This window comes from Vipera berus (genome assembly GCF_964194415.1).
Source record: "Vipera berus genome assembly, chromosome: 2".
Classification (NCBI taxonomy): Eukaryota; Metazoa; Chordata; class Lepidosauria; order Squamata; family Viperidae; genus Vipera; species Vipera berus.
In genome coordinates, this window is record NC_138203.1 from 278,097,365 (window position 1) to 278,114,201 (window position 16,837).

The 16,837-nt window shown below is 43.8% G+C and overlaps 1 protein-coding gene across 1 annotated transcript in view; it reads right to left on the minus strand.

The window, feature by feature from the left end:
- LOC308661165 (uncharacterized protein) overlaps positions 1 to 16,837 on the minus strand; it is a 34,062-nt gene that overhangs the window by 14,645 nt on the left and 2,580 nt on the right. The window contains exons 2-4 of the mRNA XM_081315994.1: positions 7,124 to 8,134; positions 3,906 to 4,029; positions 2,805 to 2,887 (exon numbers count right to left, since the gene is read on the minus strand). Of these exons, the coding sequence (XP_081172120.1) occupies positions 2,805 to 2,887; positions 3,906 to 4,029; positions 7,124 to 7,846 (930 nt within the window). The 5' untranslated portion in view covers positions 7,847 to 8,134. The remainder of the gene's footprint in view (positions 1 to 2,804; positions 2,888 to 3,905; positions 4,030 to 7,123; positions 8,135 to 16,837) is intronic.

The window sequence follows — 16,837 nt, forward strand, 5'->3', positions numbered from 1 at the left end:
TCCCAGAATTCCTGAGCCGGCCACGCTGAGAGGGAAAGGGAGAGGTTTCCAAGCTGAGCCATGCTGGCTCAGGAATTCTGGGAGTTGAAGTCCACGAGTCATAAAAGAGCCAAGGTGGCCTACCCCTGGCCTAGGTCGCTTTATGACTCGTGGACTTCAACTCCCAGAATTCCTGAGCCGGCCACGCTGAGGGGGAAAGGGAGAGGTTTCCAAGCTGAGCCATGCTGGCTCAGGAATTCTGGGAGTTGAAGTCCCCGAGTCATAAAAGAGACAAGGTGGCCTACCCCTGGCCTAGGCCGCTTTATGACTCGTGGACTTCAACTCCCAGAATTCCTGAGCCGGCCATGCTGAGGGGGAAAGGGAGAGGTTTCCAAGCTGAGCCATGCTGGCTCAGGAATTCTGGGAGTTGAAGTCCACGAGTCAAAAAAGAGACAAGGTGGCCTACCCCTGGCCTAGGCCGCTTTATGACTCGTGGACTTCAACTCCCAGAATTCCCGAGCCAGCCATGCTGAGGGAAAAGGGAGTTGTTTCCAAGCTGAGCCATGCTGGCTCAGGAATTCTGGGAGTTGAAGTCCACGAGTCATAAAAGAGCCAAGGTGGCCTACTCCTGGCCAGGGCCTTCAGCAGCTGCAGCCAGCAGCCACCAGGCCTCTAGTTCAAGCCCCGAGTACCGCTTCAAGCCCCCTGTCACAACCAGCCTCCCGAGCATCCCGGTTAAAAGCCTCAACAACACCCCACTGTCCTGGGCCACGCAGGAGGCACTGCTTTACACACTTTGCTAAATTACTAATTCCCAAAACACTGTCCAACTACCTAATACCGGGGTTCCCAACCAGGGGTGCTCGCACCCCCCCCTCAGGGTGCGAGACGATATTCCAGGGGGTGCGAAAACTTGGGGCTTTTCAAAATTGTAGTGTATGTGCATGATTTGTTGCCGTAATTTCAAACTTTTGTAAGGGGTGCGAGAAGACATCAGAAGTGTTCCAGGGATGCGGGGTGTAGAAAAGGTTGGGAGCCGCTGACCTAATAGGACTGTATTGTTATTATCCTTCACATCCTTCCTATTGCCTATTCCTTATCTTCTTATGACTGTAACTCTATGGCAGGGGTAGGCCACCTTGGCTCTTTGATGACTCGTGGACTTCAACTCCCAGAATTCCTGAGCTAGCATGGCTCAGCTTGGAAACCTCTCCCTTTCCCCTCAGCGTGGCCGGCTCAGGAATTCTGGGAGTTGAAGGCCACGAGTCATCAAAGAGCCATGGTTGCCTACCCCTGTTCTATTGTGTGTATCTTATGGTTTATATTGTTTTATTTAGTCTCCTAGTATAATTTATGTTGATGGCTTATTTAGTATGCTATGACCATCCTTGGTGGAGCAGTGGGCTAATGCCTCCTTAAGTAACACCAGCTGCCTGCAATTAGTGCAGGTTCGCATCCCACCAGGCTCAAGGTTGACTCAGCCTTCCATCCTTCCGAGGTAGGTAAAATGAGGACCCAGATTGTTGGGGGCAATTAAGCTGACTTTGTAATAATGCCGCTTGGGGTGTGTGTGTGAAAGCCCTAATAAGCAGGCATATACATAGAATGAAGGCTACTGCTAAGCTTGTAAGCCGCCCTGAGTCTTTGGAGAAGGGCGGGATATAAATGGAATTAAAATAAAAAATAAAAAAAAAATCACTGAGTCCCTGTATCTTATGATTTATGATGTAAAAAATCATCGTGGTGACATATGGTCACCGCAATGTAAAAAAGATGTTGAGACTCTAGAAAGGGTACAGAGAAGAGCAACAAAGATGATTAGGGGATTAGAGGCTAAAACATATAAGGAACGGCTGCTGGAATTGGATATTTCTAGTTTAATGAAGAGAAGGACGAGGGGGGACATGATAGCAGTGTTCCAATATCTCAGGGGCTGCCACAAAAAGGAGGGAGTCAAGCTATTCTTCAAAGCGCCCAAAGGCAGGACAAGAAGCAACGGATGGAAACTAACCAAGGAGAGAAGCAACCTAGAACTAAGGAGAAACTTCCTGACAGTTAGAACAACAAACCAGTGGAACAACCTGCCTCCAGTAGTTGTGAATGCTCCAACACTGCAAGTTTTTAAGAAGAGACTGGACAGCCATTGGACTGAAATGGTATAGGGTTTCCTGCCTGAGCAGGGGGTTGGATTAGATGACCTCCAAGGTCCCTTCCAACTTGATGATGATGATGATGAATGTATTTTATCATTAAAAAGGTAAAGGTTCCCCCGCACATGTGTGCTAGTCGTTTCCAATTCTAGGGGCCGGTGCTCATCTCCGTTTCAAAGCCAAAGAGCCAGCGCTTGTCCGAGGACGTCTCCGTGGTCATGTGGCCGGCATGACTGGACACCAAAGGCGCACGGAACGCTGTTACCTTCCCACCGTAGTGGTCCCTATTTTTCTACTTGCATTTTTACTTGCTTTCGAACTGCTAGGTTGGCAGAAGCTGGGACGAGTAACAGGCGCTCACTCTGTTACGCGGCACTCGGGATTCGACCCGCCAAACTGCCGACCTTCTGATCGACAGGCTCAGCGTCCTAACCCACTGAGCCACCGCGTCCCTATTTTATCATTACAATCGTAATTTTATGACTTGTTGCTTGTATACACACCGAGAGCTTCTGCACCGGAAACAAATTCCTTGTGTGTCCAATCGCACTTGGCCAATTAAGAATTCTAATATCCTTCAGCCCAATTTTTTCCAAAGGACCCTTCTCTCTCTCTCTCTCTCTCTTTTTTTTTTTAACGTGTCTTTTGCATTTGTTCATCCGAAATTTCACCTACCTTACTAGGAGAAACTTTATCTGGTTCCCTTCCCTCGGGAGGAAGCAAGGAGCTGGAACCGCCAGATTCTTTATTTCCATTATCTTTAAAAGACAGAATATATATAAGGAAACAAGAAAATACACTACTGAGGAAAAACTGAGTTGTCCCTGGCATAAAAACCTCCCATCGGCAAATTAGAAACAAATTTGGGTTGTTTTGTCCAACTCGCTCCATTTTTTTTGTTTGTTTGCTTGCAGGGAGGGAAAAATCAAACTTCAAACTCTCTTCAGTTAGTTCAAGGAACATGGTCACTCTTCTCCAGCTATACAGTGGTGGTCAAAATAGTGGAAACCTTTTGGGAAAAGTGTACGGTAGAAATGCCACCTTTGGTTAAATTTTCACCAATTTTTCTTCTAATTTCTTTACAACTGGAGCCTTGTTCTCTTAATGTTTCATTTCATTTCATTTTATTATATTTGTATACCGCCCTTCTCCCAAAGGACTCAGGGCGGTGAACAGGGCATATATAAAAATACAGAATACAAAAATTAAAAAGAATTAAATGGTAGCCCCGCTAAAACAATCAATAATAATATAAAAAATATTATTATTCTACATTGCTTTCTGGGCAACCAGCCAACTCTTTGCACTGTTACTTTAATTTTATTACGTTTTACAAGCTCACTAAATGAAAGAACACAAAAAAAACCCAACCTACTTGATGGCGATCGCATAACACACTGACAAATGTCCTCTTCTCAGGCACGTGTAATGGTGGTTTAGTGGGTTTATTAATATTCCCGGGAAATTCCCTTCACCAAAAAACCCGGAAGTGTCCCAACTAAGTCCAGCCAAAAAAGCAGAGCAATGCTAGTCCACAGAGCAATGGCCAAAGAATCCACAAGGCACTTGAAAAGTTTCCCAAACAAGATAAACCCTCTAAACCACTATTCTGTGTGTGTGTGTGTGTGTGTGTGTGTGTGTGTGTGTGTATGAGTGAGCGGGACAGCTTAGTGTGATTTGAAGACAGCCACTGTTCTTTGCGGAAGACCATCTTGACTTTTTTGACGCCCGCCCCCATTATGGAAGCCCTGGCTTTAATGCTTGTCATTTCCTTACCCAACAAATGGATAACTCCATTATTGTTCTGTTTAATGTCGTTATAGATCTCTTCCTGGTCAATCTTCAAAGTAACCCTCTCTTCACCCAGGGAACTCTTGGTGATCGTTTCCTGCGGTGGCTCCTAAAGAAGACAGGAGAATCCAATTTTGGATCAAAACAGGATAATTAAGCTGAAGCGTGAAAAATTCTGCCTACTGGGCACCAAGGCCTTTTCTGCAAGTCGTCCCCAGTTAATGACCAGTCATGCAGTGACTGTTTGAAGTTGCAATGGAGTCAAACGAGTGGTACAGCCCAAAGGCGCTTTTTCGGGAGGCAACTGACTTCCTTGTGCTTTCTTTGAAGATGTTTCGCTTCTCCTCCAAGAAGCTTCTTCAGCTCTGACTGGATGGTGGGGAATGAAAGGATTTATACTCCTTGCAGACAGCTGTTAATTTGCATTCTTTTAAGAGAGTTGTTGAGGTCACTCGGGGGTTTATCTGTGCCCTCAGGGTCACCTGAATCAGATAGATAGATAGATAGATAGATAGATAGATAGATAGATAGATAGATAGATAGATAGATAGATAGCCAGATATAGATATAGATAGAAGATAGATAGATAGATAGATAGATAGATAGATAGATAGATAGATAGATAGATAGATAGATAGATAGATAGATAGATAGATAGATAGATAGATAGATAGATAGATAGGAGGGTGGGTGGATGGGTGGGTGGGTGGATGATAGGGAGAGAGATGGATGGATGGATAGATTAGATAGATAGATAGATAGATAGATAGATAGATAGATAGATAGATAGATAGATAGATAGATAGATAGATAATAGATAGATAGATAGATGATAGATAGATAGATAGATAGATAGATAGATAGATAGATAGATAGATAGATAGATAGATAGATAGGAGGGTGGGTGGGTGGGTGGATGATAGGGAGAGAGAGATGGATGGATGGATAGATTAGATAGATAGATAGATAGATAGATAGATAGATAGATAGATAATAGATAGATAGATAGATGATAGATAGATAGATAGATAGATAATAGATAGATAGTTTAGTTTGTTTTAGTTTAGTTTTATTTAATTTATATACCGCCCTTCTCCCTAGGGACTCAGGGCGGTTCACAGGGCATATAAATAACAATACAATACAATACAAAAATTAAAACAAAGATTAAATCAGTGCCCAATTAAAAACAATAATACTATCCTAAAACAAGAATTTAAAACCCAACTCCCCCATCAGGCCAGACCAGCTAATTCAAATAAATGGGTCTTCAGGCCACGACGGAAAGTTCGGAGGTCTGATGCCATCCGGAGCTCCACCGGCAGTTGGTTCCACAAAGCCGGGGCGCCCACAGAGAAGGCTCTCCCCCTGGGGGCCGCCAGTCGGCATTCCCTGACTGGGGGCACCCTGAGGAGGCCCTCTCTGTGAGAACGCACGGGGCGGAGGGGAGTTGTCGCCGGCAGCAGGTGGTAGATAGATAGATAGATGATAGATAGATAGATAGATAGATAGATAGATAGATAGATAGATAGATAGATAGATAGATAGATAGATAGGAGGGTGGGTGGGTGGGTGGGTGGGTGGGTGGATGATAGGGAGAGAGAGATGGATGGATGGATAGATTAGATAGATAGATAGATAGATAGATAGATAGATAGATAGATAGATAGATAGATAGATAGATGATAGATAGATAGGTGGGTGGATGGGTGGGTGGGTGGGTGAGTGGGTGGGTGGATGATAGGGAGAGAGAGATGGATGGATGGATAGATTAGATAGATAGATAGATAGATAGATAGATAGATAAACCTTTATTGACATTTTTTAATGTGGGCACAATGGCACACATTAAAAATGAAATTTATTTGTTTCCTCTCAAAGTATATACGTACATAAAGGTAAAGGTAAAGGTTCCCCCGGACATGCGTGCTAGTTGTTTCCAACTCTAGGGGCCGGTGCTCATCTCCGTTTCAAAGCCAAAGAGCCAGTGCTTGTCCGAAGACGTCTCCGTGGTCATGTGACGGCATGACTAGACACCAAAGGTGCACGGAATGCTGTTACCTTCCCACCGTAGTGGTCCCTATTTTTCTACTTGCATTTTTACGTGCTTTCGAACTGCTAGGTTGGCAGAAGCTGGGACGAGTAACAGGCGCTCACTCTGCTACGCGGCACTCGGGATTCGACCCGCCAAACTGCCGACCATCTGATCGACAAGCTCAGCGTCCTAACCCACTGAGCCACCGCGTCCCTATATACGTACATAACACACATTTAAAACATACTATTAGAATGGAAATGGGTGTGGAGCCTTCTTGGAACTGCTGAAAGGACTGAGTTGTAAACTGGAGATAGATGAGGTCGTATCCCTCCCCCTCTGTTGAGAGGAGGGTGTTCAGTTTTGACTCAGATGGCCTCTTTGACCTCTCATTCAAACCAGCGGTCCCCTCTGTCCAAAATGTGGAGACTTTGCTGTCTTCGAAAGAGGGGCTTTTGTCTTTTAAACGCAGTGGTATATATCATAAGAGTAATCGTAAGAGTGGTGTAACCGTTCCTCAATATTCCAGCTGCTGTACCACCACCACAGTCGTGTGTTCACAATCTGGGCGCTTGACAATTGGCTCGCACCTACACAATGCTTGCAGTGCCCCACGGTCATGTGATTCCCATTTGCAACCTTCCCACAAGCAAAATCAATGTGGGAGCCAGCCGACAAGCTTGCAAGTTGCGCCCGCTGCCTTTTCTCCTGAGGAGCCCTGTGGCAGAGTACTCCGTAGCATACATTTGTGCAGCAAACACCCCCTCCCTAGTGTGCACACATTTAATACCGAGCACACCCTCGCCTCACTCTGTAGTGCCTACCCGCCCGCCGGCTTGCTTGCAAGCCGTCTGGGACTTGCAACGTCCAGCTGGCTTCCCCACTGACTTTATGGGAAGCTGGCAGGAAGTCGTCAGTCAAGGGAGGTCCTCGCTTACCAATCTGTGATTTTTCACTTACCAAACGGCGGATGGTGGTTTTGCCGTCACTAGGCGATGAAGTCATGTAACGTCGTACTTTATGAATACATCATTTCGCGATGGAAATGCGGGTCCCAATTCTCGTCATTAAGCAAGGACAACCCATGCTAAAGCTTAACTTTGCCTAACTTTTCACACCCCCATCCTGCAGAGAAGGTTCAAATATTACAGGCCTGCCACCTCCCTACCTTAACCTCTTGCCGGCTCAACAGGAAATTCTCTATCAGGGCCACCGCCTGGGAACAGGTGTCCGGTCCTCCGGCTCGGATCCAGCTCTGGAGCTCCGGTGGGAGGCTGGCCAGGAACTGCTCCAGGATCAGAAGCTCCAGGATCTGCTCCTTGGTGCGCCTCTCCGGCTTCAGCCACTGGCGGCAAAGCCTCTGCAATTGTCCGTAAACCCTGCGCGGGTCTTCAATCTCCTGGAAGCGGAACTGGCGGAAGTGCTGCCGTTGCAGCTCGATCCTGATGGCTTCCCCTCTCAAGATGGCCGCCTTCACTTTCCCATAATCCTCCTTGTCTCTTGCTTCTAGGCCACTGAAGGCCCGCTTTGCTTCTCCGCTCAGGGCTGGCAGGAGCCGAGGCACCCACTCGCCTTTGGGCCACTGGCAGGCTTGGGCCACGTGCTCAAAGGAGACCAGGAAGGCCTTGGGGTCATCCCAAGGGGTGTTGCCCAGCACTTCAGAGTCCTCCTCCCATCCCACGTGGGGACACGGCAAGGTCTTCAGAAAGTCCCGCCACTGGGTTTTCCAGGGTTGGTGCTGCATCCCTCGGAAAGACTCTCGTTTGATTCCTGGCGACAGCTTCCATCCTAAGGCCTCCGTCTCCGTGCATTTGGGAAAATCCTCACTGCAGGCTTTCCTTACACGATCCAGACCGTCTTCCCCTTGCGGACTTCTAAATTTTGGCTCCATGTCTACCCCAGCTGTCAAACAACCAGTTTCGAACTGGATCGCTTCTTAAAAACGCCCGACTCCGATTGAGCTAACTGGAGGGGGGAAGCCTTTTCCCACTTTTTTTTTTGGGGGGGGGGGGGGTCAAATGCTCGTTTGAAATCCAAGACACATTTTCTCCTCTGGACTGGCAAGAGTGGAACCCCAAGCTCGGAGCCGGTTAGCTTCCAGGTTACAGGTGACGCTGTGAAGCCCTTGGCCAAATGTTGACCGTGTTGAGCTCTCTTGATTTGCAGAGGGAACTCCTTCCTAAACAAACACAAACCAAACAGAAGAAAAAGTGCGATATATGCAAAAAGAAAAAAGAAAAAGAAAAAAAGAGAACTTTAGGGACCACCTCAGTGGAGAGAAGGAACCTAGAACTAAGGAGAAACTTCCTGACAGTTAGAACAATTAATCAGTGGAACAACTTGCCTTCAGGAGCTGTGGATGCTACAAAGCTGGAAGTTTTTAAGAAGAGACTGGACAGCCATTTGTCCGAAATGGTATAAGGTTTCCTGCCTGAGCAGGGGGTTGGACTAGATGACCTCCAAGGTCCCTTCCAACTCTGTCATTCTATTCTATTCTATTCTATTCTATTCTATTCTATTCTATTCTATTCTATTCTATTCTATTCTATTTTATTCTATTCTATTTCTATTAGATTCAATTCCATCTCTCTTCATTCTGTTCTGTTCTATTCTATTCTATTCTATTCTATTCTATTCTATTCTATTCTATTCTATTCTATTCTATTCTATTCTATTTCTATTCTATTTCTATTCCATTCCATTCCATCTTCATTCTATTCTATTCTATTCTATTCTATTCTATTCTATTCTATTCTATTCTATTCTATTCTATTCTATTCTATTCTATTCTATTCTATTCCTATTCCATTTCATCTTCATTCTATTCTATTCTATTCTATTCTATTCTATTCCTATTCCATTCCATCTTCATTCTATTCTATTCTATTCTATTCTATTCTATTCTATTCTATTCTATTCTATTCTATTCTATTCTATTCTATTCCTATTCCATTTCATCTTCATTCTATTCTATTCTATTTATTCTATTCCTATTCCATTCCATCTTCATTCTATTCTATTCTATTCTATTCTATTCTATTCTATTCTATTCTATTCTATTCTATTCTATTCTATTTTCTATTCTTATTCCTATTCCTATTTCCAATATGCTTCCTTCTATTCTATTCTATTCTATTCTATTCTATTCTATTCTATTCTATTCTATTCTATTCTATTCTATTCTATTCTATTCTGTTCTCTTCTCTTCTCTTCTGTTCTCTTCTGTTCTGTTCTGTTCTATTCTTTATTCTATTCTATTCTCCAAGGTCCCTTCCAACACTGTTATTCTGTTATAATAATTCATTTTATCAAAAATGTGCACACACACATACACGCACACCAAAGAGCTGGGGCACTTTAAAGATTAAAAGAAAAAAGGATTTAAAAAGGATTAAGTTTTCTTAGAATGCAGTTATGTTGAGGCTGACGTGTCAAGGGAATGTAAGGAGTCCAATAAACACCTTTTCCAGCTAAGACATTTTATGAAGAGGTAGAAGCTTCTGAAGGGCGGGGAAGCTGGTGGAACTTTGCAGTTGTGAATTGCATGCAAAACAGATTACAAGCGCCTTATCGATTAACTCCAATGAACAATTGCAAGGCATTAAAAAAAAACCAGTGTGTTAACGGATTCCTTCTGAGAGTGCCAGAGACCCTTTGAGAGACATCAGGTTCAGTAACTCTGTCCCTCCGTCGTGCTTGGTTGAAGGGAAAGGAAAAAAAGGCACCATGGATCATGAGGAAAACTGCATTCCATGTGTGGGCATTGCAGGCAGTCCTCAACTTACCACCACAATGGACCCCAAAATTTCTGTGGTTAAGTGAGACAATTCGTGAGTTTTGTCCCATTTTGCGACCTCTCTTGCCACAGTTGTTAAGTGAATCACTGCAGTTGCTAAGCTAGTAACCCGGTCGTTAAGTGAATCTGGCTTCCCCATTGACTTTGGCTTGTCAGAAGGTAGCAAAAGGGGATCAGATGACCCCGGGACACTGCAACCGTCATAAATATGAGTCAGTTGCCAAGCGGCTGAATTTTCATCACGGGACCGTGGGGGGGATGCTGCAAAGTTCGTAACTCTGAAAAACAGCCATAAGTCACTTTTTTTTTCAGCGCCACTGTAACTTTGAATGGTCACTAAATGAACTGTTGTAACTCGAGGAGGATTTCAGGACACTGTCTGCAGATCACAGCACGCCAGGCTGCCCTCTTTGAATTCGGGCAAGGACATTACAGCGTTGGAGCCCAATGTATCTGTTATGGTTTTGAGGTCCCTTTGTTAAAACATTCTTATTTTGGGGTGTTTTATATTTTTATTAATAAATAATACATAAAATATATTATTATTATTATTATTTATAATAATAATAACAACAACAAACACAAAGACCTACAAATAGAAATAGAAAGACTGTGGCAAAGGCAAGCAAGGGTAGTACCAATAGTAATAGGCGCCTTGGGTGCAATCCCAAAACAACTGGAGCACCACTTGAACACCATCAAGGGCATTGACAAATTTGCCATTAGTCAATTGCAAAAGGCGGCCTTACTAGGAACTGCTTCCATCCTGCGATGATACCATCAAACATCCACATCTGCCAATCCCAGGTCCTTGGTAAGGACTCGATGGGTAGACAAAAATGCCAAATCCAGTCTGAACATCTGGCTGACTGTGCGATGATCAAAATAACAACAACAACAATAATAATAATAATAGCATGGTAGTTTACTGGTGAAGACGCTTGCCTAGGTAGCAGCAGATGTTTCTCTCCTAAGGCACGAAGAAAAAAATATCTGCTGTGAACTCCACATAGGCATCAGAAAGGGCATCCAGCCAGTAAACGCTTAGCTCCATCCAGTCGCCCTGACTCTATCTCAAATTAAATATTACAGGATCATAAAAGGGAGTTTTTAAAATATTTTGTATTAATATTAACACATGTATAATTATCTTGCTTTCAACAGCTTATTGGAAGAATCAGCTTTGTCAGAGGTTGCACAGTCTTATTGCGCTGAGGTAACCCAGGAGTAAACACAGTAACCAGTGGTCTGTATTAAATGGTGGTTTATATTACACTATCTACAAATATACACTAGGAAGAAGATACGTACACGTGGCCATTCAGCAAAGCCCAATACACAGCAATTACAGCAGGAAACAGGATGAGAGAGAAAGACTCCAGCAAGGCCTTCCCTTTTATACTCAAGCTCTTAAAGGGACAGAGACTCCCGATGAGTCATTCCTAACATTGCATCATTCATCTCACATTATACCAGCTGGTTTGCTTCTAAATCATTACCTTGAAAAGCTTTATATGCTGAAAGCTCTAATGATGGAAAAGGCAGAAGAAAAGAGATGAGCAGGACCAACAGCAGGATGGATGGATGGATGGATGGACGGACGGACGGACGGACTCAATTACAGGTAGCCCTCGACTTACTGTCATTCATTTAGTGACCATTTAAATTTATACGGGGAATGGAATTAGTGACTTACCACATTTTTTTCACACGTGTGACCGTTGCAGCAACCCCATGGTCACATGATCAAACTCTGGACTCTTGGCAGCTGGCTTGTATTTATGACGGCTGCTGTGTCCCCAGGAGTCCCGTGGTGCCCTTTTGCGACCTTCTGACAAGCAAACTCAAAGGGGGAGCCAGGTTCACCAAACAACCCACGTTACTAACTTAGCAACTGCAGTGATTCACTTAACAACTGTGGCAAAAAAGGTCGTAAAACGGGGCAAAACTCAATTAACAGCTGTCTTGCTTAACAACAGAAGTTTTGGGCTCGTAATTGCGGTTGGGAAACCAGGATTGTCTGTACGGTGGCAATGGGAGAATATCGGGAGAGCTGAAGGACCAGGATGGGGGCAGATCATCACTGAGATGATCTATCTATGGAGCTACTAGGTGTCCACAACAGCTTAATGGAAAACAGTCATCATAATCATTAATTAATACCTTAATTTGTTTATGGATTGTGTCAAGGTTCCCACAAATGAACTCTTCAAAGAACTCTGAGGCATTGTTTACCTTAAAAGTCTTTATTAGAGCAATATAACATGGCAATACTTGGTTAAAGCCGAAATCTGGAATCCCCTCCCCTGGGCACAGTAATATTAAAGCATAGTTCCCTCCTTTGCTTAACCGTCATAAATCACATTCTCCAATTAGTTTGAAAGGTAAGTTTTCCCTCCTTAGCATAACCCGCCAGTTCGTAGGGCCTCTTGTTGCATACAACCTTGAAAATGCTCTGCTGCTATGTTATTATGTCTAACTAATCCCCCATGCATATCCTTCCTTCCCCCTCCCATCTTCATCTAACTTTAACTCTAAAAGTGGTTGTTGTTGTTGTTAGCTGCGAAGTCGTGTCCGACCCATCGCGACCCTATGGACAACATTCCTCCAGGCCTTCCTGTCTTCTACCATCTTCTGGAGTCCATTTAAGCTCACACCTACTGCTTCAGTGACTCCATCCAGCCACCTCATTCTCTGTCGTCCCCTTCTTCTATTGCCCTCGATCTTTCCCAGCATTAGGCTCTTCTCCAGTGAGTCCTTCCTTCTCATTAGGTGGCCAAAGTATTTGAGTTTTAGCTTCAGGATCTGGCCTTCTAAAGAGCAGTCAGGATTGATCTCCTCTAGGACTGACCGGTTTGATCGCCTTGCGGTCCAAGGGACTCGCAGGAGTCTTCTCCAGCACCATAGTTCAAAGGCCTCAATTCTTTGGCGCTCAGCCTTTCTTATGGTCCAACTTTCACTGCCATACATTGCAACTGGGAAGACCATAGCCTTGACTATACGCACTTTTGTTGACAGGGTGATGTCTCTGCTTTTTAGTGTGCTGTCTAGATTTGCCATGGCTTTCCTCCCCAGGAGCAAGCGTCTTTTAATTTCTTGGCTACAGTCCCCATCTGCAGTGATCTTGGAGCCCAGGAAAACAAAATCTGTCACTACCTCCATTTCTTCCCCATCTATTTGCCAGGAATTGAGAGGGCCAGATGCCATGATCTTGGTTTTCTTAATGTTAAGTTTCAACCCAAGTTTTGCACTCTCCTTCTTCACCCGCAACAAGAGGCTCTTTAGTTCTTCTTCACTTTCTGCCATTAGAGTGGTATCATCTGCGTATCTTAGGTTGTTGATATTTCTTCCGGCAATCTTAATTCCAACTTTTGATTCATCTAGCCCTGCCTTTCTCATGATGTGCTCTGCATATAAGTTAAATAGGCAGGGCGACAGTATACAGCCTTGCCGGACTCCTTTCCCAATTTTGAACCAATCAGTGGTTCCGTGTCCAGTTCTCACTGTTGCTTCTTGGCCCACGTATAGGTTTCTCAAGAGACAAATAAGATGGTCTGGTACTCCCATCTCTTTAAGAACTTGCCACAATTTGTTATGATCCACACAATCAAAGGCTTTAGCATAGTCAATGAAGCAGAAGTAGATGTTTTTCTGGAACTCCCAAGCTTTCTCCATGATCCAGCGTATGTTGGCAATTTGATCTCTAGTTCCTCTGCCTCTTCGAAATCCTGCCTGTACTTCTGGTAGTTCTCGATCCACATACTGCTGAAGTCTAGCTTGTAGGATTTTAAGCATGACTTTACTAGCATGAGAAATGAGTGCAATGGTGCGATAGTTTGAACATTCTTTGGCACTGCCTTTCTTTGGAATTGGAATGTAAACTGATCTTTTCCAATCCTGTGGCCACTGTTGAGTTTTCCAAATTTGCTGGCAAATTGAGTGTAGCACTTTTACTGCACTGTCTTTTAAGATTTTGAATAGCTCAGCTGGAATACTGTCACCTCCACTAGCTTTGTTGTTGCTCAGCTTTTCTAAGGCCCACTTCACCTCACATTCTAGGATGTCTGGCTCGAGGTCAGTGACCACCTCATTGTGATTATCTGGGACATTAAGCTCATTCTTGTATAGTTCCTCTGTGTAATTTTGCCACCTCTTCTTAATCTCTTCTGCCTCTGTTAGGTCCCTGCCATTTTGGTCCTTTATCATGCCCATTTTTGCATGAAACGTTCCCTTCATCTCTCCAATTTTCTTGAAAAGATCTCTGGTCCTCCCTATTCTATTGTTTTCTTCTATTTCTTTGCACTGTTCATTTAAGAAGGCATTCTTATCTCTTCTAGCTATTCTCTGGAATTCTGCATTCAATTGGGCATATCTATGTTTTTCTCCCTTGCCTTTCGCTTCCCTCCTTTCCTCAGCTATTTGCAAAGCTTCCTCAGACAGCCATTTTGCTTTCTTGCATTTCTTTTTCTTTGGGATGGTTTTGGTTGCTACCTGTTGTACAATGTCGCGAACCTCTGTCCATAGTTCTTCAGGCACTCTGTCTATCAGATCTAATTCCTTAAATCTATTTGTCACCTCTACTGTATATTCAACAGGGATATGATTTAATTCATACCTGACTGGCCTAGTGCTTTTCCCTACTTTCTTCAGTTTAAGCCTAAACTTTGCAAGGAGAAGCTCATGGTCTGAGCCACAGTCAGCTCCTGGTCTTGTTTTTACCGACTGTATAGAGCTTCTCCATCTTTGGCTGCAGAGCATATAGTCAATCTGATTTCTGTGTTGACCGTCTGGTGATGTCCATGTGTAGAGCCGTCTCTTGGGTTGTTGGAAAAGAGTGTTTGCTATGACCATCGTATTCTCTTGACAAAATTCTATCAGCCTGTGCCCTGCTTCATTTTGTACTCCAAGGCCAAACTTGCCTGTTATTCCAGTTATCTTTTGGCTTCCTACTTTAGCATTCCAATCCCCCATGATGATAAGGACATCATTTTTTGGTGTTACTTCTATAAGGTGCTGTAGGGCTTCATAGAACCGGTCAATTTCATCCTCTTCAGCACTGGTGGTTGGGGCATAGACTTGGACTACTGTGATATTGAATGGTTTGCCTTGGATTCGAACTGAGATCATTCTGTCATTTTGAGGATTGTATCCCAGTATTGATTTTCCTACTCTTTTATTGACTATGAAGGCTACTCCATTTCTTCTGAGGGATTCTTGCCCGCAGTAGTATACCTGATGGTCATCTGAATTAAATTCACCCATTCCTGTCCATTTTAGTTCGCTGATACCTAAGATGTCGATGTTTAGTCTTGTCATCTCTTGTTTGACCACGTCCAGCTTTCCTTGATTCATGGATCTTACATTCCAGGTTCCTATGGAGAAAAAATCTTTACAGCATCGGACTTTCCTTTCACCACCAGACATATCCACAGCTGAGCGTCCTTTCGGCTTTGGCCCAGTCGCTTCATTCTTTCTGGCGCTACTAGTACTAGCCCTCTGCTCTTCCCCAGTAGCATATTGGACGCCTTCCGACCTGAGGGGCTCATCTTCCAGCGTCATATCGTTTTGCCTTTTGGTACTGTCCATAGGGTTTTCATGGCAAAGATACTGGAGTGGGTTGCCATTTCCTTCTCCAGTGGATCACGTTTTGTCAGAACTCTCAGCTATGACCTGTCCGTCTTGGGTGGCCCTGCACGGCATAGCTCATAGCTTCATTGAATTACGCAAGCCCCTTCGCCACGACAAGGCAGTAATCCATGAAGGGGCTAAAAGTGGTACACAAGTAGAAATATAAAATAACTGCTTCTTCATCTTTTGTCAAAGCAAGAACATCCGATGTTAGCAGCGTTGACACATTGTTCACTAGGTGCCTAGACTTACATAGGGGGTCCTCGACGTCTGACTGAAATGGAGCCTGCCCATTACTGAGGTAAACCATGATGATCATAAACAGGGTTGCCACATAATCAGACCCATTTTTTTATGATGTTTTTGCTGCGGTCACTAAGTGAACGCTGTGGTCACAAAGGGAACCCATTACATACCGTGGATCTTTTTTTGCCAAAAACATGGAAGGAAGTGACGGTTTTCAGCAAAAACGTCGCAAAAGGCGGTTGTGTCAGCACAGGATACTGCAAATGGCTGTAAATGAAGGCTGGCTGCCCTCTGCCCACCACCTGGTCACATGACTGGGGCAGGGGTGCAGCCGTCACAACTTTGGAACATCATAATTATTTCATCATAACTTCAAACAGTTGCTAAGCGACCGGTCGTAAATCGAGGACTAACTGTACAGAGCCCATATCAATTTTCAAAGTAAATAAATAAAATTTAGGGGGAAATTGGAAGAATTACCATAGGTAGCCTGATCATCTAGCTATTTAAAAGAAACTCACTTAACAACTGTCTCCCTGAGCAACAGAAATTTTGGGCTGAACTGTGGTCCTAAGTCGAGGACTATCTGTATGGGGCATTTTTGCGAATAACCAGAAGCAAAACTGTCATAAAGTCATGCTCATGTGACTGAAGGACACAGCAAATGCCTGTAAATGCGGGCCATTACCTAAGCGCCTGTAATGTAGTCACATGATCCTGGGGGAGCATCCATCAGAATTGGGTTGTAACTAGCTTTTGGGGATTCCATTGAATGTTTGAACGGTTGCTAAGCAACCGGTTGTAACTCAGAGACTACCTGTACAATTACCCGCCAGATGCAGTCACAGTTTCAGAAGGCCAAAGACCCCTAGCTCCTGACTTCGTAGCTAGGTGGGCAGCAAATAAATGTTAGTTAGTTAGTTAGTTAGTTAGTTAGTTAGTTAGTTAGTTAGTTAGTTAGTTAGTTAGTTAAATAGATAGATAGATAGATAGATAGATAGATAGATAGATAGATAGATAGATAGATAGATAGATAGATAGATAGATAGATGATAGATAAAAATAAAAAATAAAAAATAAAAAACAAGGTTTTTAGTGCCCCAGAAATATTAACAGGCCAGAGTAATTTTTCTGCCTCTCCCTCTTTTTATTTAAAAATTCGCACAGAGCAGAAGACATTTTTCTCCTCAGAAGGCGTAAATGAATTTAGCT